The 25,818-nt window shown below is 58.8% G+C and overlaps 9 protein-coding genes across 9 annotated transcripts; 4 read left to right on the forward strand and 5 right to left on the reverse strand.

Moving 5' to 3' along the window:
- Positions 1 to 3,021: 3,021 nt before the first annotated feature.
- Positions 3,022 to 4,213, reverse strand: COLE_05143 (uncharacterized protein; the record flags this gene model as incomplete). Its single annotated transcript, XM_018422997.2, has 3 exons — positions 3,022 to 3,732; positions 3,778 to 4,007; positions 4,063 to 4,213. 3 exons carry the CDS (start codon positions 4,211 to 4,213, stop codon positions 3,022 to 3,024), a joined length of 1,092 nt encoding a protein of 363 aa, XP_018279304.1.
- A 3,530-nt stretch (positions 4,214 to 7,743) lies between these two features.
- On the reverse strand, positions 7,744 to 8,561 carry COLE_05144 (uncharacterized protein; the record flags this gene model as incomplete). The annotated part of the gene is made up of 5 exons (XM_018422996.2): positions 7,744 to 7,832; positions 7,881 to 8,003; positions 8,213 to 8,310; positions 8,360 to 8,454; positions 8,490 to 8,561. The coding sequence occupies 5 exons, from the start codon at positions 8,559 to 8,561 to the stop codon at positions 7,744 to 7,746; spliced, it is 477 nt and encodes a 158-aa protein (XP_018279303.1).
- A 220-nt stretch (positions 8,562 to 8,781) lies between these two features.
- COLE_05145 (uncharacterized protein) lies at positions 8,782 to 11,913 on the forward strand (the record flags this gene model as incomplete). Its single annotated transcript, XM_065626392.1, has 17 exons — positions 8,782 to 8,990; positions 9,024 to 9,060; positions 9,094 to 9,296; positions 9,329 to 9,440; positions 9,479 to 9,562; positions 9,595 to 9,668; positions 9,702 to 9,860; positions 9,896 to 9,946; positions 9,981 to 10,208; positions 10,248 to 10,349; positions 10,384 to 10,538; positions 10,573 to 10,763; positions 10,801 to 10,988; positions 11,023 to 11,162; positions 11,245 to 11,440; positions 11,476 to 11,592; positions 11,628 to 11,913. 17 exons carry the CDS (start codon positions 8,782 to 8,784, stop codon positions 11,911 to 11,913), a joined length of 2,532 nt encoding a protein of 843 aa, XP_065482333.1.
- Positions 11,914 to 12,021: 108 nt separating this feature from the next.
- COLE_05146 (uncharacterized protein) lies at positions 12,022 to 14,961 on the reverse strand (the record flags this gene model as incomplete). The annotated part of the gene is made up of 4 exons (XM_018422994.2): positions 12,022 to 13,686; positions 13,726 to 14,090; positions 14,127 to 14,634; positions 14,671 to 14,961. 4 exons carry the CDS (start codon positions 14,959 to 14,961, stop codon positions 12,022 to 12,024), a joined length of 2,829 nt encoding a protein of 942 aa, XP_018279301.1.
- An 813-nt stretch (positions 14,962 to 15,774) lies between these two features.
- On the forward strand, positions 15,775 to 16,755 carry COLE_05147 (uncharacterized protein; the record flags this gene model as incomplete). Its single annotated transcript, XM_018422993.2, has 5 exons — positions 15,775 to 15,918; positions 15,995 to 16,106; positions 16,217 to 16,524; positions 16,581 to 16,691; positions 16,729 to 16,755. The coding sequence occupies 5 exons, from the start codon at positions 15,775 to 15,777 to the stop codon at positions 16,753 to 16,755; spliced, it is 702 nt and encodes a 233-aa protein (XP_018279300.1).
- Positions 16,756 to 17,097: 342 nt separating this feature from the next.
- On the forward strand, positions 17,098 to 18,374 carry COLE_05148 (uncharacterized protein; the record flags this gene model as incomplete). Its single annotated transcript, XM_018422992.2, has 3 exons — positions 17,098 to 17,406; positions 17,555 to 17,744; positions 17,959 to 18,374. The coding sequence occupies 3 exons, from the start codon at positions 17,098 to 17,100 to the stop codon at positions 18,372 to 18,374; spliced, it is 915 nt and encodes a 304-aa protein (XP_018279299.1).
- Positions 18,375 to 18,501: 127 nt separating this feature from the next.
- COLE_05149 (uncharacterized protein) lies at positions 18,502 to 19,711 on the reverse strand (the record flags this gene model as incomplete). The annotated part of the gene is made up of 3 exons (XM_018424973.1): positions 18,502 to 18,561; positions 18,595 to 19,518; positions 19,553 to 19,711. 3 exons carry the CDS (start codon positions 19,709 to 19,711, stop codon positions 18,502 to 18,504), a joined length of 1,143 nt encoding a protein of 380 aa, XP_018279298.1.
- Positions 19,712 to 20,581: 870 nt separating this feature from the next.
- Positions 20,582 to 24,806, reverse strand: COLE_05150 (uncharacterized protein; the record flags this gene model as incomplete). The annotated part of the gene is made up of 11 exons (XM_018421334.2): positions 20,582 to 20,724; positions 20,758 to 21,051; positions 21,087 to 21,387; positions 21,422 to 23,087; positions 23,136 to 23,608; positions 23,651 to 24,064; positions 24,114 to 24,211; positions 24,248 to 24,375; positions 24,478 to 24,666; positions 24,698 to 24,723; positions 24,756 to 24,806. 11 exons carry the CDS (start codon positions 24,804 to 24,806, stop codon positions 20,582 to 20,584), a joined length of 3,783 nt encoding a protein of 1,260 aa, XP_018279297.1.
- Positions 24,807 to 25,175: 369 nt separating this feature from the next.
- Positions 25,176 to 25,698, forward strand: COLE_05151 (mitochondrial 37S ribosomal protein bS16m; the record flags this gene model as incomplete). Its single annotated transcript, XM_018422991.2, has 2 exons — positions 25,176 to 25,475; positions 25,561 to 25,698. The coding sequence occupies 2 exons, from the start codon at positions 25,176 to 25,178 to the stop codon at positions 25,696 to 25,698; spliced, it is 438 nt and encodes a 145-aa protein (XP_018279296.1).
- Positions 25,699 to 25,818: the final 120 nt, after the last annotated feature.

Consider the following 25,818-nt stretch of genomic DNA (forward strand, 5'->3'; position numbering starts at 1 on the left):
CGATAATGCATAATATAAGAACGCGGGATAGTGCACACTGGTTACATGCTTCGCTTACAACACTGCGTTCCAGCAGCGGGAATGCCACATAAAGATGAGGGAGCCTCCTCGAATCGCTCTGAGTGAAATGTACATGCGAGGGAGGATACAGGGGATGGGGACGAGTTCTGTTGACTGGCTACAGGGGCTGCAGTGCTGGGACACACGCGCAGAAGCTTGAAGCAAATGTGATACAAGTGAACATGGAAACGGGGAGGATAACGAACCGCATATACTGGAGCAATCATGTGCCACATCTGCGAGCACTGGCCAAGTCGCCGAGATGAGCGATGTTTACGCGGTAGCTTGACTCGCGCCGCTCGCGCTTGAGCCCGCGCGAGGCGGGGCGAGCTGTGCTTCGCGATGGCTGGGACTTGGAAGTCCGCGACGATTCCGTCTTGAAATGACGACCAGCCGGCGGGGTGGAAGCGCCCACCTTCTCTGCGGCGGATGCTGCTTCGCACACCCTCGTCTCTCCGGCAGACATACGGGAGGAAGCAGCCCCGAGTGATGCCTCAGGCCTAATAACCCCGTTTGAGCTGCAGAGCGATACCCGTGCGGAGGAGGTGGCCGGCCTCGCGTTGCGAGATGGCGACGGTGTGCTCGGAGCGGCGTCGCCGTTAGCGGAAGTTCCAGGAGGCGGAAGTGCAGTTGCCTCCTTCTTGACACGGGGCGACCCTGTAGGGAGCGTCGGGCTGGAACTCGGACTAGTGCGGACAGGTTTCTGGACGTGGTGAAAGCCACGGGCAGCGTTAGCAGGGGTGCCTTGAGACCTCATGTTTGAGGGAGAGGGCGTCTGGACGCTGGATCCAGCAATCCGCATGGCCTGATCAAGGACCCACGCGCCGCGATTGTCGCGCTGTGGCATTGCAAGACCATCGTCGAGGTTTGACCACGAAGCCATTGTATTCTGCGAGTCGGCCAGCACAAGTGCCAAGAGCTCTGCTTGGAAGCCCTGCGTCCGTGCAAGCCAGGCCCGTCCGAAGCGGGTCGACGTCGCAAAGTAGAGGTCACGCTCTGCTAGCATCTTGTCGTACGTCTCATTGCTGACGGCCACCCTGAGAAGATCGGCGAAAAGCAAGTAGTCGAGACCGTTGTGTTGAGGAACAAGGGTGTTAGGCGAGACTGCTGCCGGTTTGAACATCTTGACAAGCTCCTGTAGCTCTGGCAATGGCGAGTGACGCGCGATGGGAACCTCCTGAGGGTCAGCTGAGGTTTTGATCTCGACTTGCGATCTGCATAGGCCATTTGCCTTCCCCCAGCGCTGCGTTGTTGAGCTCATTGAGACGCTGCTGGTTTTGCAGCTCCCATGCAGTGGATTTTGCTTCGACCAGAACGACCTGTACAACATCCCTGTTCCTAGCCATTTCACAGCGGCCAAAACGATCGCAAACATGGAAGCGTGTAGCTCTGGGGTCGTCAGTGGTGCAGTTCAGCAGGAAGGGGTTGCTTTGCACGGCGCCATAGATGCTGCGCTTATAACGGTCGGCGTGCACCTGACAGTCAGATGTGTCCATACGGCATGCTGAACACGAACCGGCTGGTTGAAATGTCGAGCGACCTCCATGACAACCTCTTCCCACCCAAAGCACCAGGCGTTGATAAAGAACACTGTGTCCTCCGGGTAGAGGCTCATCTGCGTAACTAGAGCATCAATGACAGGTTCCTAACGTCAATCATTGCAGCTATTGGAACTCACCTTTTGTGGCATGTCTCCAGTACCCATGCTACTCGTCAGCGTAAACCAGTCCGGGCAGCTTACAAGGCACTGGTGTCCAGGTAGATGCGGTCGAGTTGACGGGTTGCTGGGAAGTCGTCGGATGCAGGATGCTTGGGGGCCGACGGGAAAAATGCTTGAAGTTGAGGGCAGCGGCGCAGTGCCTGTCGAAAGGTGAGGTCTGCGCGTACATCTCCAGTATGCAAAATAGCCTTAGTGCTATTCTGGACAAGGAACCTCCGCTGTCAGCTGAATCCGACTGTTAAAACGCACATGGCGGACCCAGGGCAGTGGTTGGCATCCAAGAGAGTGATCGTGACGGGTTCCGGGATATGCACCACTTTGCTCTGCCCATAATCCAAAGTCTCCTGATCTGATCAGAGGTGGCCATCCTCTTTACGCACGATGATTTGGCTTCGCGCAGCTAGACCCTCATACTTGCGTCGTTTTACTTCCCGCACTCCGTTGCGGAGATGTTCGCGATCCTTCTCGGCCTCGAGGCGCAGGAGCATGCGCTTGGTGTCAGGGGAACAGATGATGTTGCCAGTAAAATCGTTGGTGAGACCGACTAGATGATCCGAGTGCACATGAGTCAAGAGGTAGTATTGCGCATTGGGAGCCGGGATGCAAGGTAGCTTGGGGTCGAACGGGTCTGGAAGTGTCCACCGAGGCCGGTGAGCAGGGGGCGGTGGGGTGAAGCAATCCACCCTGATACGGGGAAACTCGAGAAGGTGGCCATCTGTGGTCAGTGCTGGGAGAACTATACTAGCTTACGGAAAAGGCCTGCCATTGCCGGGAGGGGCAGGTCAAAAGCAAATCAGTGAATGACGGCGAGAGAAAGGAGTTATGTTGATGATGAGAATACCGTTGCTGATACTACACCTGTGTGAGTGACGCACAAGCGCGTTGAGTTGACTCACCCATTTCAGGTGGATCGTGCCTGGATTGCCGGCTTCATCATTGCGGATCAGGGTGGTCGACCTCCACTTCTGCCCTGATGAGGCGGAATGCCGGTGACTCCCGACGGGGTTTGTTTCCGCTCTCCTCCTCGGAACGGTCGGACTCCTCATTCCATAACCATTATTCCAAAGGCGAGCGAGACACAGTGCACGTCCAGACGGTTGCAACAAAGGGGCAAGAGGCTAAGTGTTCACATAGAGGTTATAAACAACAACAAGTGGGGTACTGGATACTGGGTCTATGGGTAGTCTATACGGTTATGGATATGTAGTAGTAGTGTTTGGTTGTCAGGCTGGTGGAGCGACTTAGAAGGTCGACCACTCGTGCTTGACCTCACGCTCTTGTGGGGTGCGCGTGCCACTCTCGCTGTTACGCAGGGACCAGCTCGATGAGTCGCCCTCGTCATTGGATTCGACGTCGCTCGTTACAGGAGTCGAGACCCACATGCGCCGCCGACTCTGTCGCTGGAGCTGCTTCTCGCGGGCGGTGCGGCGTTCGCTCAACGTCGGCGCGAAGAGCGGACCAACGGCCGGCTGGGTCGTACGGGAGGCAGGACGCTTCGAGTGGGAAGGCATGACGGCGAGGGGATACAGAGAGAGAATGCCAGAGCGGTCCATCCACTCCTCGATGGGCGCAAGGCGTGGCTCGAGCTCGTCCATGGCCGACTGCGACTTGGAGCGGTGGATGGAGCGAGTGGGGAAGAGCTGAGGGCTTGCAAGGAGCTCGTCGTCAAATGCAGAGGCAAAGGAGCTGGTGAGGCTCGGCGCGGTCTCGCTCGGGCGGCGGGCATCGTCCTCAGTGCTTGCGCAGCAACCGTCACAGACACGGAGGGTGCGGACAACCGTCTCGCCCTTCGAGGACTTTGTTTCGAGAGGGAGGCGGCCGGTCGAGTGCTGGCCACAGAAGATGAGGCCGCAGAGACGACAGTGGTGCCGGCGAGGGCCAATGGGGAGGGCTGTCTGGGAAAACATGGTTGAGCAGAAGGGGTGGCTGCAAAGAGCAGTGTCTTCGTCACGCTGGATGTCAGCATGCGAGCTTGTCGAGTTAGTAAAGCCACTCACCTGCCATTCGCTACGAGGCTTGGCTACAAGAGCGGTTGGGTCAGACGACCTGAGACCGGCGGTGCAAGCAACGTGCTCAAGAGAGGTGCTCGCCGAGGAAGTCACGGATGAGGTGCAGCCGATGTCGGATGTGGCGCGACGCAGAGGGAATGGCCGGGGGAGACCAACCATCGTGTCGAGCTTCATGGTAGGGGGAGCTGGACGGGGGAAGAAGCCCGAGGTCGGGGAGGCTGCGGCGTCAGCGGTGCCAGGTGTGCGCGAGAGACTGAGAAAGCAGCGACTTACAGCAGACGGACTTTACAGCGGGCTCAGTAGGCATGTCATCGCAGACGACCACTTCAAGATTGGCCCTGTTGGATGGGGAGGACTTGAGCTGAGGTGGTCTGCAGAGGTGGAGAAGAGAGGAGCCGGTGGGGGAAGACTGGGTTGACTGCATGTCGTGAGAGGGAGGGGGAGCAGTGAGTGATGACCAAGGAGTTGCCGCAGTTGGTGTATTTGTGGAAGACGGCCGCCTTTTGAGACGAGCGGCGATGGAGTGAAATGAGATGAGTGATGAGGATGGAGATGGAGATGAAAGCTGACAGGCGGTGTGTAGTTAAGTTGTGTGAAGAGAGTGGGTGGTCGTGTGCAGGCTGTTGGGAGTGAGTATATCAGCGATCAGCGAGTGGACGAGGTGGATCGGTGGAATCTGTGGATCGCCTGGCATGCCGCCTGCACGCCGTCCACACACCCCATCCTCGGCTCAGCTCTGATGCCTTGCGCGCGCTTCAGTTCAGCCAGTTTCCATCAGGAGTCACCTGGTTGGCTTTGGTTAGCCTTTCCTGTTGCCCTTCGGCCCTAGACACCCTGCATAACGGAGCCGTGGAGTCGTGTGTCTCTTGGGGTGATCCCTATCCCCGAAATACCCTTCAGGCTTCAGGAGGAGATAGGGAGTGCTGCCGTGAGTTCGAGTTCAACTATGGAGGTGTGGAGCAATCTCCGAGGGATCGGGGGGAGATAGCATTAGGAAGCATAGGAAGTGGCTAATCCACCGCCAAATCTCCCATTAGCCCCCATTAACCCCGTCCAACCCCGGGTGTCGCACGAGCGAATCTCCCCTTAATCCTCTCATCCTTACCCAAAGCAGCTGACACGCACACCACCCTCACACCCCTCAGCGCACAGACCCTTTGGTCTCTTGGCCTCGAGGCTTGCGCTTACTGTGTAATTAGGGCTTTAATCGGTTCGGCCCAAAGCGCCACCCGTATGGGCCCAGGCACACGTGCGCACTTGGTCTTCGGACCCCCGGACCATATGCTGGATGCACGCGATCCATGTCCCGGCCCGTCCACGCCGCCGCCCATGCCGCCCAGACGCATCCATCTCCTGACCCGCAGCACCAGATGCAGTGCTCCCCCTTCAGCCCCTTGCTCTGAGGGACTTGAACGTTGTTCTGCAGGGAAGCAAGTTGTTCTCCACTTCCCTCCCTCCCGTCCAATGCTTCGTCGCTCCAGCACGCTCCAGTGCGCTCCAGTTCGCTCCAGCAATCCATCTCCAGCTCCAGCACCCCTCCCCCCTTTACTCCCCAACTATTGCCAGCTACAAGCTAGAAGCGAAGCGGGGTTAGCCTTCCCCTGACCCTTCAAGCCCCTAAGAAGACGCACATGGGTGGCTGAGGTGGCTGATCAGGCTGAAGCTTCGAACGCCGCCCGGGGATCCGGGGATCAGATCAGATTGTGTCCACGACGCCGCTGTTCACATAAACGGCGGGCGTCCTCCGCTCGCTATGGCTCGCTAACTGCAATCACTACTACTGTACTCTCAGTTATCGGACCGATTGAGACTTGACTGCGTCCGATTACTACTAATCGTAATCTAGATCATATTATCGCCACGGCCCGATCCGATCTGGCCTTCCTAGCCCCGCGGGTTTGGGCCGGACCGCTCTGGACAAGAGGCCTCTTCTGGGCCACGACTACTACGTTTCCCGCCTCTCCACCACATCTGCACTCAAGACGTCAGCTGCATCATTTGCATCATCGACATCAATCTCAGATTGCCTCGGCACTCGGAGGATGCGGGAGCCCGCAGATCCACGGCCAACCCCTGTAGATCATCGGACCTTGCTTGCATGCGCGAGTGCGCCCATGCTCATGATGAAATCGGTATGTGGAGCATCTCACCGAGCACTAGACCGAGGTGCCGCGAATCTTGTGGGCATGCGGAGCGTGCGGGATTGTGGGAGTCTTGTGATGACAGCGGTGTGACGTCGCTTCCCGCATTCCCGGACTGTAGCCGTTGCCCAACTCGGCATCTTGCGCGCGTTTCGATGATAGAGTTGTCGATTAGCGGTGGAGCCCGTAAATGTGGGAAGTGACACTAGACATTCCTCGTTGCCGCCGGCCCGCTTCAGGCCCGCCTCAGGCCCGCTCAATGGCTCTTATGGGGCTAACGATTATATGTATGTGGAGTTTCTCGGGACTCCAACACGCTATAGCGTTAAAGAGCCCTTATGATGTCAAGTGAGTCATGGGAGAGCTACGACCGTTACCGTCACTCACTGATTCTATGACAGCGATGACAGTGCCTGGTCTGTATCTGAACCCGTCAGAGATAGCCTGATGGCGGGAGCAGGCGCTGCTCAGTCGAATAGCTGGGACGTTGCTTGTGGTGTTGCCGCCTACAAACCTCCAACCTCCGGGCTCGGTTGCACATTGACGATATTGAACGCCGATACTCGGTGCAATCAGCGCCACATACCAAGTCGCGGACCGAAGCGCGCGGAAGAGGTACTCGGTGATCAGCGATGGGCGATCAGTCTAGTACCGAGTGTCTCACGATTCACGATCTCACGGAATGAGACAAACGGCTGCCCTTCCCCTGATCGCTGATCGCTGATCGCTGATCGTCCTCTGACCGCGCCGGCTGGCGATCCGGCGATCAAACGCTCCGTCGCGCAGTCTCAAAGCATCGCACCCGAGGTCCGTCTCAAGGTGCAAGGTGGCTTATTCAGTCGAGGCTTGCGCCGCGTTGGCGTGGGAGGAATGTCGACAGCTTAAGCAGCCACAGTCATTCAGCAAACGTTGCAAGCGAGGTGAGCCACATTCCACTTCGCTTCTTGCCGCACACACTCGGCTTTCAAGCGCGGCAACAACTCAACGCTTAGCACAATAAGGACTGTCTTGGGGCACCGCGGGGCTCGCTTCGAGAGGGTGCCCCCAAGCAGCTTGTTGATGCCGAGCCGGCTTGCGACTGTCAGTGGCGCTGGAGGCGTTGGCAGCCTCTCATCGCTAGCTGGATCAGTTGAGGAGAGCGGGCTTGAGGTTGTGCCAGCCTCTCTTGTCAGCAATGATCACGGAATGAAAGCCACATGCCATAGCCGGGTGGTGAGGGCGTCGTTTGTTCAGCTAGAACTCATGTGAACAGCTGGCCTTGAGGCGCGATGTGTCACGTGCTAACGCTTGGGTGGCGGTGTTGGGCTCAGATCTCGGCGATCAGCAGCCCACACTGTCTTTGCTAACTATTCGCTCTCCTGCTAGGAGGCGTTCAACGACGCCTGCGGCCAACATGCGGCAGAATTGAGGTAGTCAGCTTGCGCGGCTTGAACTCACGATTGTGTTAGGGCTGGGATTCTAGCTCGTTAGACGCTTTCCGCTCGTAGATCGCTTAAACTCATTCTGGCAAGAAGAGCAGTGGCAGGATTCAGGACTGAACAGTCATCGAGCAGGACGAATTTCACGACAAGTAGTGAAGCAGTCTGTGTGCGCGCACACTTTTATCAGCCAGCCTGACGATTAGATGTATGAATAACGCAGGCTCTCAAGGGGATTATTTCTCCGTGCCTCAGCTCTTCGATATCATCACTTCCGCAATACGCAATACGCACCAGACCCTCATGCGTGTGCTATTACACAATCCATGACAACCTACGACATGCCTGGTAGACGGAAAAGGCGTCCCGTCGGCCCAGTGACCCAGGAGCAGAGCTTAGATGCCTCCCCCTCGGCGCTTGACAAACTCCTGCAAGTCGTCCTTGGTCGCGACAGCCAAAACCCAGTTCCGCTCGGCGTCCGTCACTGCTGTCAGATGGTTCTACAACTCTTTCCAACTCGTCAAAGGCTCACCTAGGGCGAAGTCGGTACCGTTGGTCAGGAAGAAGCTCTCGAGCGTCTCGAGCGGTGTGTCAGGGGTGATGACAGAGTATGGGTGACGGCGCGACGTCGTGGGGAAGTGTGTCATGTGCGAGGCTGCCGTTAGACTATCAGGCTGAACAAATGGAGGAGACGCGTTTGATCCACAGCCTGATCTAATAGCACAGGAGAGACGCGTCCGAGCCCAGTGACGAGGCGAGTTTCACGCAGATCGTGACGCGTCCGAGCGCAGCTGGTCTCGCTCGATCTCGCATGGACCACTATCCACATCTGCGTTTCGTCCCCTCCCAATGCACAGCACTCACAGATAATGTCCGTCTCGCGCGTCTCGCCAGCCTCAAACTTGCGCTTGATGGCCGGCACGTTCAGATATCCGATCGGTCGGCGGTTCGAGTTCAGGACGCTGCCAAGTCAGTCACGCTTTGTCAAGCGTTAGCGATCCAAAAGCGTACGGGAGCTGGTCAAAGTCGCGCTCGTATGCAGCCTCGAGCGCGAAAGAGAGAGGCGCGTCCTTCGGCAGGCAGAACGCCGGGGGCAGCTGCAGGTCCTGCGGTTAGGGTGCGCATCTCGCTTCAAGCTCACTTCAACGACGGCTCCGCGGTACTTGGCGCCGCTGGCAACCGAGGCGGTGGGCGTTGTTTCCCTGTCGGCCATGATGCTTGATGGGGTTGATGTTGACAAAAGAATCGAAAGTCGTGTCATGCCGAGATCCTGGCGATTTCGTATCTTCCAACCACGTGGTGAAAATGGGCCCCACGTCGCAGCGACAGCGGGGCGGGCATGTCGCCCCTTGTTGCCGCTGCCGTCATTGATGCGGCCCGGCGAAGTGGTGTTAACCGGTCGCGGTCTCATCTCGACGTCTCCATCATCCATCATGAGTGTGACCAGCCTGCCCTCACAGTCCTTTCCGCAGGCGCACAGACGGCGCCTCTACATTCTTCTGGCGGTCGCCATCGCCGTACTCCGCACGTCGCAACTCCCGTCCGCCTCGTCCGCCCGCGACGTCGTAACACTGAAGGCATGGCGCGATGCCCGCAAGGCGCGCTTCAACGAGCAGCGACGGCGCGAGCGAGAAACACCTCTGTAAGATACTAATGTCAACAGTGCTGACGGTAGCAACACGCCCGCGCTGGAGAAGAAGCTTGTCGACCTCGTGCGCTCACACGACCTTCTCCACTAACCGCAGTATATTACTGATCCGTCCGGCTCGCGCACCCTCCTCATACCTCACCGCGGCCGTATATCCAAGGTGCGGATTACGCCCACTCCTGCAGAGACATATGAGGCGAACCGCGCCCTGTTCCCGCCTCTCAAGGCCGGCGAGAAACTCGGCGTAAACAAACGCTTCTGGCAGATGCTTCGCGCAGTCCTCGCAGTAGCATTTCCGAGGTGATTCCGAGATTGACCATCACTAATCGCAGTAAAACGGGCAAGGAGGCATTCCTACTGCTGCTGCACACGTTCTTCCTTGTTGCACGCACGTATCTCAGTGTGCTGGTCGCGCGCCTAGATGGGCGCATCGTCCGCGATTTGGTACGCCTTTTCACAAGCCCTCACCGATCTGACGACAGGTATCCGCAAACGGCAAGGGCTTCCTGCGCGGCCTGGGCTGGTGGTTTGTCCTTGCGTTGCCTAGCACGTACACGAACTCGATGGTGAGATCGATCTACGAGTAGACTGACGCCAGATTCGCTATCTCGAGCACAAGATCGCCTTGGCATTCCGTACTAACCTCACTCGCTACATCCACGACATTTATCTGTGAGACATGCGTTATGACAGAGCTGACTACAGTAATCAAAACCTCAACTACTACAAGTTTGGTCTTGGGCTGGGTGTGACGGCCAACTCGCCTACTACGAAGGTCGCGGACGGCGAGAAGCAGACTGGCCGGAAAGGGGACCAGAAGGAGAAGGGAGAGGCTGCCGATGCCGCTGCGGGTGGTGCTGACCAGTATGAGTGAACCTATTGCCTTGCTGACGGCTTAGACTCATTACCACCGATCTCGCACGGTTTTGCGAGACCCTCGCTGCGCTCTAGTATGTCTGACGTCCGGAAAGAGCTGACCATCAGTGGCAACATGGGCAAGCCATTCCTTGACATGGTCATTTTCACCTCACAGCTCGCAGCATCTCTCGGCCCCGCCGGGACAGCAGGTATCTTCTTGCAATACTATTTCACCGCATGGGTTCTCAAGAAGGCCACGCCCGCATTTGGCCGTATGGCAACGACCGAGGCACGCATCGAGGGCGAGTACCGGACTGGGCTGGGCCGTGTCGGCCGCGACTCCGAGGAGATTGCGTGAGTCCTAATCCTGCATGATTGAAGCTCACAGTCCAGCTTCTACGATGGAGGCAAGCGCGAGCTAGGCATCCTGTGGACGACTTACCAGAAGCTGTCCAAGCACATTCACACCATCTTCAAAGCCCGCATTCCCTACGGGTGAGCTGCCATGCGATTATGTCGCTGACTTTAGCATGACGGAGGACTTCGTCATTAAGTACTGTTGGTCAGCAGTGGGGTACTGCCTCATGTCCATTCCGGTTTTCTTCCCCGTCGCTCGGCATGTCACCGGTGTTTCGGAAAATACTAAGCACAGCGAGGATAACGACATTGCGTCGCGTACTGAGAGTGAGTGCAGACCAGATGACTTGGCTTATCGCAGGCTACGTCTCCAATCGCCGCCTGCTGCTGTCGCTCGGTGACGCTGGCGGTCGCCTCATGTACTCGGGCAAGGAGCTGGCTGAGCTTTCCGGCTACACCAGCCGCGTGTACTCGCTCCTGGCCTCGCTACACGCGTTGGACAACAACGATTACCCGAAAAACCCTCGCCCGGCATCGCTGCCTCCTAACATGGTTGGTACAACTGCAGGGACAGGTATGCTAACTCCAGCCATTCTACGATCTCGGCAATGTTAGGGGGTCAGTAGTCGTGGGCCGGAACCACGTTCTTCTCAAGGGCGTGCCAATTGTGGCACCAGCTGGCGGCGCCGCTGGCGCCGAGCGTGGTGGCGAGGAGCTTATCCACCGCCTCGATCTCCGCGTTGAGAAGGGCGAGCACACGTTGATCACCGGCGCCAAGTATGTCCTATCACGGAAGCCAACTGACGTCAAGCGGATCGGGCAAGACCTCGATTGCGCGCGTTGTGGGCGAGTTGTGGCCTACTTGGTCGGGCCTCCTTGAGCGCCCAGAGCAGGGCGAAGGCGGTATCTTTTTCCTGCCTCAGAAGGCGTACCTTTCCATTGGCAGCCTCCGTGATCAGTGAGTTCGAGGTACCATTCCCGGCTAACGCCACAGGGTCATCTAGTACGTCAATCGCCGATCTTTTGATGCGGGGAATAAACTTACGCAGCCCACACACGTACGCCGAGATGAAGGCACGAGGCCGGACAGACGCCGAGCTCATGAACATCCTCGAGCACGTCCACCTCGCCTACCTTCCCGCGCGCGAAGGCGGGTGGGAGACACGCAAGGAGTGGAAGGACGTGCTTTCGGGCGGCGAGAAGCAGCGCATGGGCATGGCCCGTCTTTTGTAAGCTGCAGCCTGTTTAGTTCGACTGACAACAGCTATCACCGGCCAAAGTTCGCCGTGCTTGACGAGTGCACGTCTGCGGTGTCTACTGACGTCGAGGGGCTCATGTACGAGCACGCCAAGTCGATAGGCATCACTCTTATCACAATCTCGTGAGCTAGGCAGCGGAAACCGGACTGACTCGCAGCACCCGCGCCTCGCTGCTCAAGTACCACAATCGTCACCTGCGACTCGGCGAGCCCACGCTCGCTCCCTCGCTGTCGTCCGTCAACCTGCGCGACGCAATTGGCACGCCATCGACTCCTCTCGCCTCACAGGGCTGGCAGCTCACCAAGCTTGCATCAAGCACAGCTGAGGAGAAGCTCGAGGTTGACAAGGAGATCGAGCGCCTCGAGCGCGTGCTCAATGTCGAGGTTGACCTGTGGGAGCAGCGCCTCAAGCAGGTCAACAAGGAGCTCCGTGGGGGACAGTAGACCTGGAGATGAGAAACGGAGAGCGTCGTGTTGTATATGGTCGAATATGAAGATGTCACAGACAAGAACTGCATAAAGACCTCCAAATAATCTAGATATCCACAAAAATTAGGGGTTGACGCTTGGCTCTCCACCGTACTTGCCCGACATCGTGGCCCGGTGAACGCCAGCAAACGTCCACCCGGGCGCGGACTGACCGTCTTCGACGGTTTCCAGGCCGATGCCAGACAGGACACGGCCAGGGCATGCAAAGTGCGCGTCGACATTAACGGGGGCGAGGGCACCGCTGGTGATAAAGCGCGCAATAATCTTGTTATCCACTCCTTCTCCGGGCAGAACGCGGTAGGTGATAGCCTTTCCGTCCGGCGAGTCGGACCATGTTCCGCTGACAGGCTTTGACTGGGTGGTCGTTACTTCTGGCTCGCGAGGGAACGTGACGGCGAGATTAAGATCGGCGAGACCAGCGCCGGGCGTGACACGATAGTGCAGGATCATGCGCGTCTCACCCGCTTTAACCTGGAACGCAGGCTTGATCGTGAGCGGCGCGATGTCCGGTCGCTCGAGCGCCTGGTACTGAAATAATACGGGCCCACGGGGGCTGCCATCCTCTGCCTGGGCAGTGGCGTGTGCCACTGCATCCGTGTTGAGGTAGTACTCGCCCGGCGCATCGGGTACCTGCGCGAGGAAGGCGGGGTTGGGCGAGATGGACTCAAGGTTCTCGAACTCGGTGAGACGGATGTGGATTTTAGACCCGGGTGGCGGGAGGGGCTGATCACGCGTGGCAGCCAACGAGAGGCGGATCTCACCGTTCACCATGGTTTGTACGACCTGGTTCTGACGAATCAAGGCGTGTACCGTCTCTGTGATGGAGGCGTTCAAGCCCGGAATGGCGGACGAGGTGGAAACAGAGGGTCGAGCTGGCATCGTGGGTGCCTGGCTTGCGCCTGCAAGTGAGGCTGTAGGTGAGAGCGGTACAGGTGGCGCGGTAGGGGGCGAAGGGGCGGCGGCGTTCGCAGTGGGGAGCGCAGATGTACCATTGGACTGCGAGTGTGTACCAAGGACTGCCGCTCCAGCTCCGGCGGCCAGACCAGCAACGGCAGCTCCGCCCACGACAGCGGGGGGCTGCATCCTACCCTGTGGGGAAGGAGCACGTTCCAGCGTAGAAGACGGCGCCTCGAGGCCTGGAGATGGGGCTCCAAGACCAGGAGAGTCGAAGGGGTTGCGTGACGAGCTGGAGACAACAGAGGCCGAGCGTCTTCTTGAGACGTCACCGCGAGGGGCGAATCCGTCATCAGCAAGGTGCTCTTCCTCGCCCATACGAGCGAGCGCAGCCATATGTGCTGGGGGAAGCGGCATCGCGTCCGCGGCCGTTGCCTGCATCGTGTGGCGAGCCTCGCGGCGGCCTCGGGCAATGGTCGATCGTCGGGCAGGTGGCTGGGGCTGCAGGCTGAGTGTCTGCTGCATCTTGGCAAGAGCTGCTTGACGCTCGTCCTCGCTTTCCTTGATTGGAGCGGGTGCCATGGCGAGGTTAAGGCGGGGGGTTTCGCCGATCGACGATGAGCTGGTACTCTGGTTGTCCTGCATCATTCCCGGGGAGGAACTTCGCTGGCTTGCAAAGAGGGCGGACGGCAGTGCGACGCCGGCAGCACCAGCTGCGCCCGCGGCCATACCACGAGACGAGGAGGAGGGGATGCTCTCATTTGGCTCATCCCACAGCGGCTTATGCCGGTCCGCGGGGGCGATGGTGTAGCCCTCAGCATCGACTTGTGGCGCCTGTTCTCGATTAGCTGCGTCACTCGCCCCAAAGCATACCGATACTCTCGTGCCACTGGGCTCGCGCTTGCTTGCGGGTCGCTCGGGTATGGGTTCGGGCTTCTCGCGCACGGGCGTGGAGAGATTCCGCTCACTGTGGCCATCTCCAACAGGCTCAAAGCCGTCCCCAGTAGGTCGACGAGTGCTGCGTACCGAGGTCGCCTCACTGCCACTGCGCTGACGCCCAGCGACAGTGGCCTTTCTGGACAACATGGACTTCAGACCACCGAACGTGCCCCCCTTGGTCTGAGACTGTTCATGGCTCGCCCCATGGGACGAGACATTAGACGTCGAGCCGTTGGCTCTTTGCATACGCGGGGTGAAGTCAGAGGCGCCCGTGCCAGTTGTCTGCATTGAGACGCGAGCTGCGGCGTCAGCGGCGTGTTGGGACAACTCCATACGTGTCTCTGCCTCTGGAGGCACAGAAGTCTCTCGGGGGCGCGAGGACCCGCGGCCCCCCGCTTGGGAGCCCAGTCGCACCCCGATGGCCACGACCTCGTCCTGTGGCTCCCAGCTCAGGAGCTGCGCGGCAGTCTGCTCTGCACGCTGGCCGTCCCGCGCAGCCATGTCGCCGCGAGCTGTCGCCCAGCGCACAACAACCTCTTTGAGCCCGCGGAGACGTTCCTCGTCCAGGCGCTGGTACGCGCAGAACAGGACCGGCATTTGCATTGAAATCTGATGGGTTGAGGTGCTGAGATCCGCTTCGAGGTCGCCGACCTTGTTCGAGTTCTTGCTGAGCGCCTTTTGAAGCTTAGCGTTAACCTTCTCGTTGTCTTTGAGCAGGCGGTCGATATTGGCCTCCTTGTCATGAATACTGCGCCACGGCAAGATCTTGTTTGGGAGGTCGCGGACCGGGCCTTCAAAGTCGGACTTGAGCGTGGCTGCGAGCGTCGAGTGCGACGATGCCGTCTGATGATGTCAGTGAAAGACTGGCACGCGACGCACCTCCTGGATGTCTCCAAGAACAGCATCCCACAACTTGGCCTCGCCGCCATGCTGGTCCCACTGCGTGCCGCCCTTGCCGAGGAGCTGACCTTGCTCGGCGGATCGCGCCAATTTGCTGAGTTTTGTGGCGTAGTCCTGCTCGATCAGAGCGCGCTCGCGATACAACTCGGCGAGAGCATGGACATGGGTGGTGGATGCTTGAAGACGCTTCTGGAGCGAGTTGAGGAGGGGCCTAGCGTTGGCAGTTTGGAACTCCTTGCTCCAGGTGTCCTCTGGTAGAGCGTCGCTCATGGTGCCGACGTAGGCCAAGAAGGTTTTGTGCGAGAGAGATGTGGACAGGTGGAGATGGAGTTAAAAAGAGGAAGAAGGGGTGCACTCGGTGGGGGACGGGGTGCTGGGGCGTCGAAAGATGGTGCCGAGCAAGGCTAGACGGTACGCTCGGGGGTACGACTGTTGATGGGAGTCAGAGACGAGGGAGAAAGCAAGATGGAGGACGGAGGGGCGAAGAAAGATGTGAGAGGAGGTTGGATGTTTACGAGTGCGATATGGACGGAGATACGGAGGGGATGCGACTGCCGCCGTAAATGCTTTGGAGCCACCAGCGAGAAAGGATCAGTGCGGGCGGGCCGTACGGTGAGAGCGCTGGGTGGGCGAGGACTGCGACGACGCGAGACGTGCGTCACTGCTTCATGTCGGTCGGTCAATCCGGGCCAACCACAGCCGTGGTTTGACAACTGCCCCACTCCAAGAGTAGGTCTGGGAGACAAACAACACGTCATCCGCAGTGATAAGCCTCCGTGGAGAACTTGTTGCAGGAATCCACCTAATCCAGGGGCAGCGCATGATGACCTACCCAGCGCCCTGGCCTGCCTCGCGCCACCTCTCCTTCTGCCACCTGGCCCCTGTGGAGGGCCATCATGCACCCCATCCTATCGTCACCATCTCCTTCTTCTCTGTCTCCATCTCTCTGCCATCTCTCAACTTGCGTCTTCATCAACATATCATCCCAGACTCACTCACCGCCCCAACTTCGCCGTCTACATTGCGCACACTCTTCTTCCTGATCACCAGGCCCCCCCCCCCCCCGCCCTCACCGCTCGCATCATGAAGGTCTACGCCCTCGCTCTCCTCTCCGTAACCTCGGCCACCCCTGCCCAGGCCACGGTCCTCGGCTCGTCCCAGGATCTCAGCTCCTTTTCCTTCTACCAGCGTGGTAGTGTGGGCGAGTTCATGAACTTCTTTACAAAGGTGCGTCCCTGTTCCACTCAAACGATAGGTGTTGGCAGTTGTGGAGTCGCCGATCACGCGAGACTGACGCTCGTAGACCGTTGCTGAGCGCACGCCGCCTAACCAGCCGTCATCGGTAGAAGAGAACAACTACAAGGCGCACGTCTTCCGCAATGCGAGCCGCACGCCTGGTGGCCTCAGCTTGGCCGGTGAGTCGCAAGGGGCCGGTGCGGGTCGGGGCTTGCTTTGCTCAAGATCTCGATGCAGTGCCGCCCCGTCTTCTACCGCACCGCTTCGTTGAGGCGCCGCTAATGTCCAGCGGTCATGATTACCGACCTCGAGTACCCGTATCGCCCCGCCTTCTCGCTGCTCACAAAGCTTCTGGACGAGAACGCTGGTCTTCTCCAGCAGCTCCCCAACCCTTCTGCAGCACCTTCCCTTGCGGCCGCGTCCGCATCTGCGTTTGGCGGCAACCCATCGCAGAATGCCCAGGGCGGCCTCCCACCTGCCCAGAAGGGTAAGCTGGAGGGCACCCTCGCATCGTACTTGGCGAAGTACCAGGACCCCAAGCAGGCCGACACCATCATGAAGGTGCAGGCAGAGTTGGACGAGACGAAGATTGTTCTGGTGCGTAAACGCTGTCTTTGGACGAGAGGTGCATGCGGGTTAGGCCTAACCCTTAGCACAAAACCATCGAATCTGTTTTGGAGCGCGGTGAGAAGCTGGACAACCTCGTCGAGAGGTCAAATGCGCTCTCCTCGCAGAGCAAAATGTTCTACAAGACGGCCAAGAAGGTAAGCTTTGTTCGGCGTGGACAGTGTTGACCTTTAGCAAAACTCGTGCTGTGTTATCATGTAATCTCTATAGACATTCACGTTACGGTCATGTTCACGCTTTGTTGCTCTCACCGAAATGGTCAGGTGAGCCGAAGCGTATGGTCCTTGGCCTTTGCAGCTGATAGCTGGTTGATGCATGTTGATGTTAATTCGACTTTGATATAAGTTAGTGTGCGTTTCGCTCCTGCGCCGACATTATCTCTCGGCGTGTCACAAGATATGTGAAGATGATCAGCTCTGAGCGGCGATCTCTGCCCACGAGTGATGCATGCACCGTGGGAGACCTGCCACAATCTTCGTGCCTGGGTCAACATTTTGTCGCGAGATGGAGGTCATCCTCGTTCGCATCCCTCTCCATCCTACAATGGCAGCCAAGGCCGGGCCCTCCAAACGCGCTGCGTCCCCGAAGAAGGCGAAGACCGCCATGAATTCCGCGTCGGCATCCGAGGCGTCGGACTCGGAAAGCGTGGACAGCAACGACATTGACGAGGCCGTCGTCGAGACACCCCGCCCAGCCAAGGCTGCGCGCAGAGGCGCCGCCTTGCCGCGATACCAGCCGCCGATCGGTATGGACCCCGTCGCGGTGTCGACGAGCTTCAAGGACAGCCCATTCGAGTACGATGCGCTCACGAAGAAGGGCGTGGAGCTGTGGGCCATTCGGGTGCCGGCGGACGTGAGTGCGAGCGGACTGCGCAGACGGAGTGCAATAGGAGATGGCGAGGAGTGTATGGCCGGGACGACGGACCATGTCACTCCCTCCCGTCTTACGTGCCTCGCGATTAGTGTTGACGGCGTTCATCAAGGCGAGAAGCTGACCCCAGTTCAAGGTGTCGCGTCTGTCCTCGCTCGCCCTCGAACGGCCGAGCAAGAAGGGCGTGCGCGGACGGCTGGAGCGGAGCAGCGGGTCATACACTCTCCAGACTGCGGAGGACGGAGACGGCATCGGTGCCGAGATGGCGGGCATGAGACTGCTCGTGCCGAACATGAAGGCTGGAGGGAAGCTGATGAGGGGTGAGTTATGTTCGGCGAGGGTGGCAGGTGGAAGTGCGAACCATGGAAGGGGAGTTCGGGTGCCAGCCGAGCGAGACAGGAGATAGAGGGGCACGCCTCTGTTTCTGTGGCCAGGCGGCTCGTGGCCGCCAGTCAACCGCAGGGGGCGAGAAGACAGGACACGGATAATAGCGAGCAGCCCCGACGCATACACCTGCGCAGTAGCTGACCTCAGCACCGGGGATGATTTCGCGCCGCCTTATCCTCGCGCCCACCGACGACAAGGCCCAGGGGACGGCGTACACGCCTCCGCCCAAGGTCCAGCGGACACAGCCCGAAGAAAAGCTCAAGTTCCGCAACCGCGCGTACGGGTTCGACACGCCTGGGCCCAGCGAAAAGGCGAAGGCACGGGATGGCGGGGCAGTCGCCGCGACGGCTTCGCCGACACAGGCGGCAGTGGTGCACGCCGAGGAGGACGCGCCGAAATCTCTGTCCCAACCCACGTCGTCACAGAAGGAGAAGAAGGCCAGAAAGGAGAAGGAGGGCAAGAAGGATAAGGAGAAGAACGCGGTCAAGGTGGAGAAGGAGGGCAAGAAGCGCAAGTCGGAAGGGGAGTCGCCCAAGAAGAAGAAGAAGATCAAGGCCGAGTAGAGTAGCTTGGCCGCGGAGGAGGGAGGCCATCGTGGGTTGCTGCTGCCTGCCATTAGAGATGATACCTATGCATTATTTATGTTACACCACTAAGCTATAGAATACAGTACACACTGGAAGTCGCGGCTCAGAGGAGCGCGAGCGGATCGTCACCGCGAAGGATCTCGTACACTTTCTTGCTCAGCGCCTAAAGTCAGCTTTCATCACCATCACCCCTCACCGGACCGAGGGTGCGGCGCGTGGCCACCCCATTCGCGAGATTGCCCACCGAGGAGCCGGCAAGGAGAGTTGCGCCGTCCCCGTCGTCCTCGTACGCCTCCATCAGACTCCTTAGCGAGGGGTAGTTGCGGGATACGCCGAGTGCGGCGGAGGTTGTGAGGCCCGGCACCTCCTGAAGCATGAGCTCGAGCACTTCGCCAGGCTCTGTGCCCTTCTTCTGCCCCTCCGGCGGCGCGAAGGCAAGATGGCTCTTCGTGAGCTTCTTGTAGGGGCGGAACGCGACGTCTGCCGCGAGGTTGAACAGCCAGTCCTCGATTTCCTCCGTCTCTTCGACGAGGACGACGAACACGTGCTGCTCGACCTGGGCGCGCAGGAGAGATTTGTCCACCATATCTTTGGTGACGCGGCGACCCACCGCGGGGCGCGCGGGGCGCGCATTAGTATCGTGCAGCGCGGCGCTCACATTCTCGCGGTGAGTACGGTTCACAATCGACGCTGTCTTGGAGTGGTACTTGGCTAACCCTTTCACAAGCAGAAACACCTGCTCGTTGGGTCTGTTCGCGACGGCCAGCCGGATGTCGCTCAGCCACTCCATGAACATGTCCTCGCTCTCAGCGAGGCGGTCCACGATCCCATCCACGCTTGTCACCATGACAAGCGTAGGCTCCCACTCGAGGCGCTCGGCGTCCAGTGGGGTAAACCTCTTCGTCGTGGCGTCCCACACGGCCTTGACGCGGCGCAGGAATCGGATCGTGCCGGGCGCAACGGTTTCCTCCTCGGTCATGTAGTGCAGGGAGGATCGGTTGTCCTCAAAACGGAATTTGACCTCCGGCAACGCACCCGCGATAGGCGACGAAGGTAACGACAGGTCATACGCCAGATGCAACTCAATCTCCCGTAGCGCCTCGACCTTGGACGTTCGTAACTGTCGTCAGCCAGGCTTGCTGTGATCAGCTCACTCGATTGGCATCGGCCAGCTTCTTCTGGTACGACTTCTCCGCCTCCTTGGCCGCCTTAGCAGCGTCGCGGTCATATTTCTGCTGAGCCTTCTGCGCTTCTTTGGCCGCTGCACGTTCATCCGCGACGCGCTTCCTCTCGGCCTCTTTCCGCGCGGCCATCTCTGCTGGTGTTTCTTCCTCAATCCCCTCAAAAAAACCACAAGCCGCGTTATCAGCCTTTGCTGGACGAGATGGGCGGGGGGGTCGGGGGCGAGACGGGCCAGGCTGAGTATCCTCCGCCTTACCTCGGGGCGCATCGAGCTGAGTAAGTTCCTCCTCGCGGCGGGATGGACCAGGCTGGTTCTCGTCAACTATGACGAGGGCTGATCTCGAAGCCTGTCGTCAACTTCTTCGCCTTTCCACCACCCACCTTTGCCGGTCGCTGGCGTACCGATGTGAATGCCGGGAGCGACGATGTTTGCTTGCGTTTGGGGGCACGTGAGCGGGATGTTGACGGACCGGAGATCGCGTTCACGGTGGTAGTGGACGAGAAAGACTTCGTAGCAGTAACTCGCGAAAGAGCCGCGACAAGATCGTCATCTGAAGTATCCGAGTCGTCGTCCACCAGCACGGCTGTGATCGTCGACTCGGTGTGTATCACTGCACTCGACGAGGACACGCAGATGATACCGTCATCTGAGCCATCGGAAAGAACGACAATATCTCTCATCAGTCCCCAAAACTTGATGGGCTTACCTTTGTCACTCATTGGCATGAGGATTGAGGTTATTGACGTGTTGTGTGATACTCGGCGCGTGTGGAGCGCACAAGTGGAGGTTGGCAAGGAAGTGATATTGAGGTTGACTGGACTTAGACGCGTCGCGGACTTGTGCCTATCTCCGCAGAAGTCAATCCGGTGCATATCACATGCAACATGCTCCCATATCACATGCAACATGCTCCATTCATCTATTAACATATATACTTGCGTTATGAGCCGGATTGGAGATGGCCACGAAGAAACTTGTCCACTGGACAAACGACATATAATTAGCCCTGGTACTCTCGGAACTCCTTCCACTGGTCGCTCTTGAGAAGCGATGCGACGTAGGCATGGAAAGCCGGCGCCTGCGCAGCCGAGGTCATGTGGAAAAGCGGGGTAATGGTGCGCATTGTCGAGCGCTGGATCTCCTCTGCACGTCAGCCGCATTCCTTCAGTAACGCACCCTTGCGCTGAAGGTCCTGCTTGATGGTGTCCTCCTTGACCTCAAGATCCTTCATGATCGCGCGCAGTGCTTCAACAACGCCGTCGAGGTGCGGCTTGACGATGGCCGGCGCCAACTCCGCCAAACGGAGCAACAGCATAAGGCCTAGTACCTTGATCTCGTTCACATCGCGGAGCGCCGCCAGCACCCGGTCGGTGAAAGAAGGCAGGTCAATTTTCGCGAAACAAGTCGCGAGGAGGGTGTACATTGTTTCGTACGCCGTCTTGCGGTTCTCTAGTCCATCGTCCTCCAGCACTGCGGTCAGCCGTAGGACGTATGCTATGACTTACCCTTCCAAGGACCCATCTGGACATAACGCTGCAGCTCCTCTTTGATCTCCGTTTCCTTGTACAGGAAGGGCTGAAGCGTGCTGAGCTTGTCCGAGATGAGGCTTGGCTTGTTTTGAGCAGCGGCGTTGAGCGCAGCGACAGCCAAACGACGGACTACGGGTTCCGCGTCATTCATCAACGACAAGAAGTCGCCAACGAGAGGAGCGATCATCTCAGTGTACGCTGCTGACGTGTCGATGAAAGTGTAGCGCAGTGACGCCGCAAGCAGCGCTCGCTGCTGAGCGTCGCCGCTAAGCATGTTCTGAATGTTAACCATCTCCTGTCCTGCATCTTACCTGAAGCTGAGGGACGAAGCGAGCCGAGTCCGCAATCGTAAGTTTTCCAATGCACGCCGCCTTGATGTTTCTGATACCGTCGTAGTCCTGCGCCGTCTCTTGGCCAAACAGAGGATTCCAGAAGTAATCAGCCAACTTCTCCAGCTGGCCGGTGGAGGAGTGCATGATGACCTCCTTGAGCGAGTAGAGAAGCAGGAGGCGAATTGCCTGGTCCTGGACCACCTCAATATCGCGCACGAGTACAGGGAGGTAGGTGTCAGGGGCGCCAACGGCCATGTTACCTGCCGCAAAGGCAGCAGCACTCCGGATATCCTCGTTGTCATGCCTGAAGAAGCGAATGATGCGCTGCAGCAGCTCGGCGTTCACGGTGAGGTCGTTGAGGCGGCCAATCTCTCCAATACTCAGCAGCGCTAGGTAGACATCTGTCGGGAGTGCACGCGAGGACTTCAAGGAGTTCTCAAACGTCACAAGGATACCCGCGAGGTTGCGCTCGCTGTGATACACCACCGTGCCGATGCACTTGGCAGTGGTCGAGAACGCAGCAGTGGTCCCCAGCGAAGCCCCAGCCAGGGTTTTGTCCTGGGCAACATTGAGGACGAGCTGGGGCACTAAGCGAAGCGAGCAGTCCACATCACCGTCCACATAGGCCCCAAAGAACTGGACAAGAGCATCAATGGTTGCGGCGGTGTTGGCGGTTTTGATGGCGACCATAATATGCGGGAGGACGTGCTTCTCAACAGTTGCACGGGTGGCGGGTTGGCTGGCGAGGACGTTGGCGATAATCTCCAGAGCGGATGCCTGGTCGAGGAATGGAGTGAGCTCGACAATAACGTCTGAAGCAACCCCCTCAGGAAGGCTGCCGCCGAGGCGCAGGAGAATGCTCTGGATCGTGGTAAACTCGTTGACCTTCGACACTGAATTCTTGTTACGACGGATGTAGAGAATGACTCTACTGAGGATGTCCAAGAGCCACTGATTGAATGCGGGGCCTGAGCAGAGGGGGCAGGCGGCGACCTGGCCAGCCACTTCGACGGCGGTCGCAGCAGTGTTCTCGCTGTCGAGACGAGCCGAGATGAGTGGAAGGGCCTCGCCGAGGCGGTCCGACAGGGCATCACCTTCATGTAGCAGAAGGTCACCCAGGGTAATTAAAGCCCTCTCGCGCACGTCGCCGTCAACTGAGTTGTCCCCGAGCACGCTGGTCGTCGCCCTGAAAATTTCCTTGACCGGGCCGTCAAAGCCTTGGCGGAGCGGAGATGCGGCACCGCGGTGAAGAGGGCGGATGCTGCCGGCGAGGGCCGAAGCGGCGGCAAAGGCCTCGAAATTGACGCGCTGCTGTTTATCCCGCATGCAACGGACCACTAGCTTGGTGAGCTCGTCAAGATGAGAGGCATAGCTCCGGCCAACGTGGTGATTGAAGAAGGAAGTGAGGAAGGTGAGGACGGCGATGGTGAAGGAGGAAGTTGTACTGTCCGAGGAGCGCAGGGCGGCTGCGGAGCTGTTGCAAATGGCGTCTGCCTCATTGTCCAACCCGCCTTCCAGTGCCTCGACAAGCCCACGAAGGAGAATGAAACTCTGCTGGCGAGCGTTTACAGTCTTTGCGCTGGCCTGCTTGAGAGTAGCCTTGACAAGCTGAGGACGGATTTCCTGTAGAGCAACAACGGGTGAGCTGGTCGTCAGCGCATGTCGGAGCGGTACCAGCGCTCGAATCACTCACTTCTCGCCATCCTGATCCATCCCGTCGTTGCTGGGACGCTTGCGCTTGTTTGGGGCACTGCCGTAACGGTCATTGGGACGAGTATTGACGGTTTGGCGGAGAAGTGCCTCAAACGCCTCCAGGACCTCCAGACGCACACTCTCCTCACGTTCATTGAAGCGAGCAATGAGAGGTAAGGCCACGATCCGATAGAACTCGGCAAGGAGGTCTGAGCGCGTGTTGATTAGAGCTTCGAGGACCTTGGCGGCACCACGGCGGACCTTCCACGAGTCGTCCTCGTCGTCGGTATATTCTCCCTGGTCAAACTCGTCCTCATCGTCGTCAAATGCGTCGTCGTCCATATCGACGTCTTCGTCGTCGTCAAAATCAACGTAGTTAGGATCGTACTTGACCAGCTCCATGCAGCGGTTGAGGATCGGGGAAACCGAGCCCGACATTTCCTTGGGGCAACGTGAAAGAAGAACTTCCAAGGCCAGTTGTTAGCTTCGATCGACAGGCGGTATGTGGTTACATACGGTGAGAGCACCCTCCACCGCCTCGGTGTCCTCCAAATTATCCGTCTGCTCCATGATGATATCGGCGAGGCCGTTGTTGGCGACAAGTGCGCCAACCTCCGGAGATGAGGGTGTCTTCGCCAATCCCGACACAGCCGCAACCCAAGCCTTGGCGGAGGCGCCCCCCTTTGTGAAACCCTTGCTCATGTCGTCCTTGAACGCGTCAAACTGGCCGGGGCATACAGAGATGAACGCAGCGAGAGGCGGAACAGCGCGCTTCCGCACCGACAGTTTGGGATATGTGAACACCTCCTTCAGCAATTCGACCGAGAGTGCCTGCAGCTCCTTGGACTGAGCGATCGCCAGCGGAAACCGCTGGTACACGTCCGTGAGAATCTGGAGCAATTCCGACGCGAGTTGGGGGTTGGCATTGGCCTTAAATATGAGCACTCTGCTCTTAAGATGGGAAACACGTCCCACTCACATGCGTGACGTTATTGCGGATCGTCGTGAGAACCGTGCTCAAACAGAGGACCGTTGCCTCGCCGTCAGTCGACATGCTCGCCACCACGGATTTGAGAGCTTGTGTAAGCTTTCACGTCGACGGAGCAAGCTCACCCATGCAGGAGATGTCTCGGTTCTCCTCGTTAACTTCCCGTGCACCTGTCTGGTCGATGCCGTCGGTCAAGGTGGTTATGATCTGGCGCAGGTACGTGGGACGCGCGCGGGAGGCCATGTTGGCGAGGCTGAGAGGTCAGGGGCGCGTCGAGGGACAGGCGAAGGGTGTAGAGAAGGATTGGGGAAGTGAAGATGAGTGGAGCAAAGAATGGGGCGCAGTAAGCACTCACGAGCGCACCGCCGCGTTCTTGACCTCTGAAATCTCGTCATACAGCAGGGCGAGGACACTCTCGGTGAGCGTCTTCTCGGCCGCCTCAGCAGCGTAAGGTTCGGGGCCTTTGCCGCTCTGTCGGGAGCTAGCGTTGTTGAGCGCAATAATCCGTTCCAGCTCCTTATTAAGATCTGTGAGGCCAATGACACTGGCGTCAGCCCACCCGAGGGATACCTTACCGAAGGTCGAGGTCTGTGGACTTGAACTGAGCGTCAGCGAGCTTGCGCGGCTGCCTACCTTGTCCTGGAGGGAGGGTAGCATGGCCGTGAGGGCCTGTCTGGTAGTCATGGCGAATTGTCGTGTCTCTGCTCGTATACGAGCAGAAGACGATGGGCAATAGTGATGGGAGGAAGGAGCCTAAGGAAGATGACGAAGGCAATCGGTCGTGCGCGCCGGAGATGGGAAGGGGAAGTGGAGGCGACGCGTCGCGTGGATTTGGTTCCGAAAATCAATAATGACATGGATTTTACCGAAATCAGGTCGTCCACAAGGCGGAGGTTCATGGTGAGACGGGAAAAGTCAGTCCGCGAGGCCGACTGATCTCGCTCGCTCAACGATCTCGGCAACATCCTCGGCGTCGACCGCAACTCTCCTGCCAGCGACAAACCCCTGTGCTTGGCGACCTTTCACTTCCTCACCCCCTCGCCGTTCTAGACCATGCCAGTCCGCATCCGCCTCGCCCGCCACGGGCAGAAGCGCGCGCCAGTGTTCCACATTGTTGCGATCAACTCAAGCAAGCGCCGCGATGCTCGCCCTCTCGAGAAGCTGGGCGAGTACGACCCTATCCCCCGTATCCCCATCGAGAACGCCAAGATGCCACCACCCGCTCACGTGTTTGGCAACGACAAGGTCGCGATCGCTAAGGAGAAGCGCATTGAGTGGAACGTCGAGCGGATAAAGTACTGGTTGGCAGTCGGCGCGCAGCCGACGCTGACGGTCGTGAAGCTTTTGGAGCGGGTGAGTGTGCTGCTGCTCCGCTTGCGGGGGCTGGCGGCCTCGCAGAGTGCCGAAGACAATGGAAATGGAGCGTTACTGACGGCAGGCTGGCATCCTCACCACCCCGCACAAGTGGCAGCACCGGTGGTCCCCTCAGCCCGCGCCGGGATCTACGGGAGCAGTTCAGCGTGCGGTGGCTGAGAAGGCGGCGAAGAAGGAGCAGGCTACGCCCAAGGCGGCGTAGAGGTCGTAGGAGACGAGAAGAAGGAAGCACTCCTCTAGCCTCTTGCATGCGCGATCGGTCGCGCGCACATCATATGCATTGTATTTCACGGCGGGCATAGGGCGATTCAGAGCCGTCCCC

The sequence above is a fragment of the Cutaneotrichosporon oleaginosum genome (genome assembly GCF_008065305.1).
Source record: "Cutaneotrichosporon oleaginosum strain ATCC 20508 chromosome Unknown ATCC20508_contig04, whole genome shotgun sequence".
NCBI lineage: Eukaryota > Fungi > Basidiomycota > Tremellomycetes > Trichosporonales > Trichosporonaceae > Cutaneotrichosporon > Cutaneotrichosporon oleaginosum.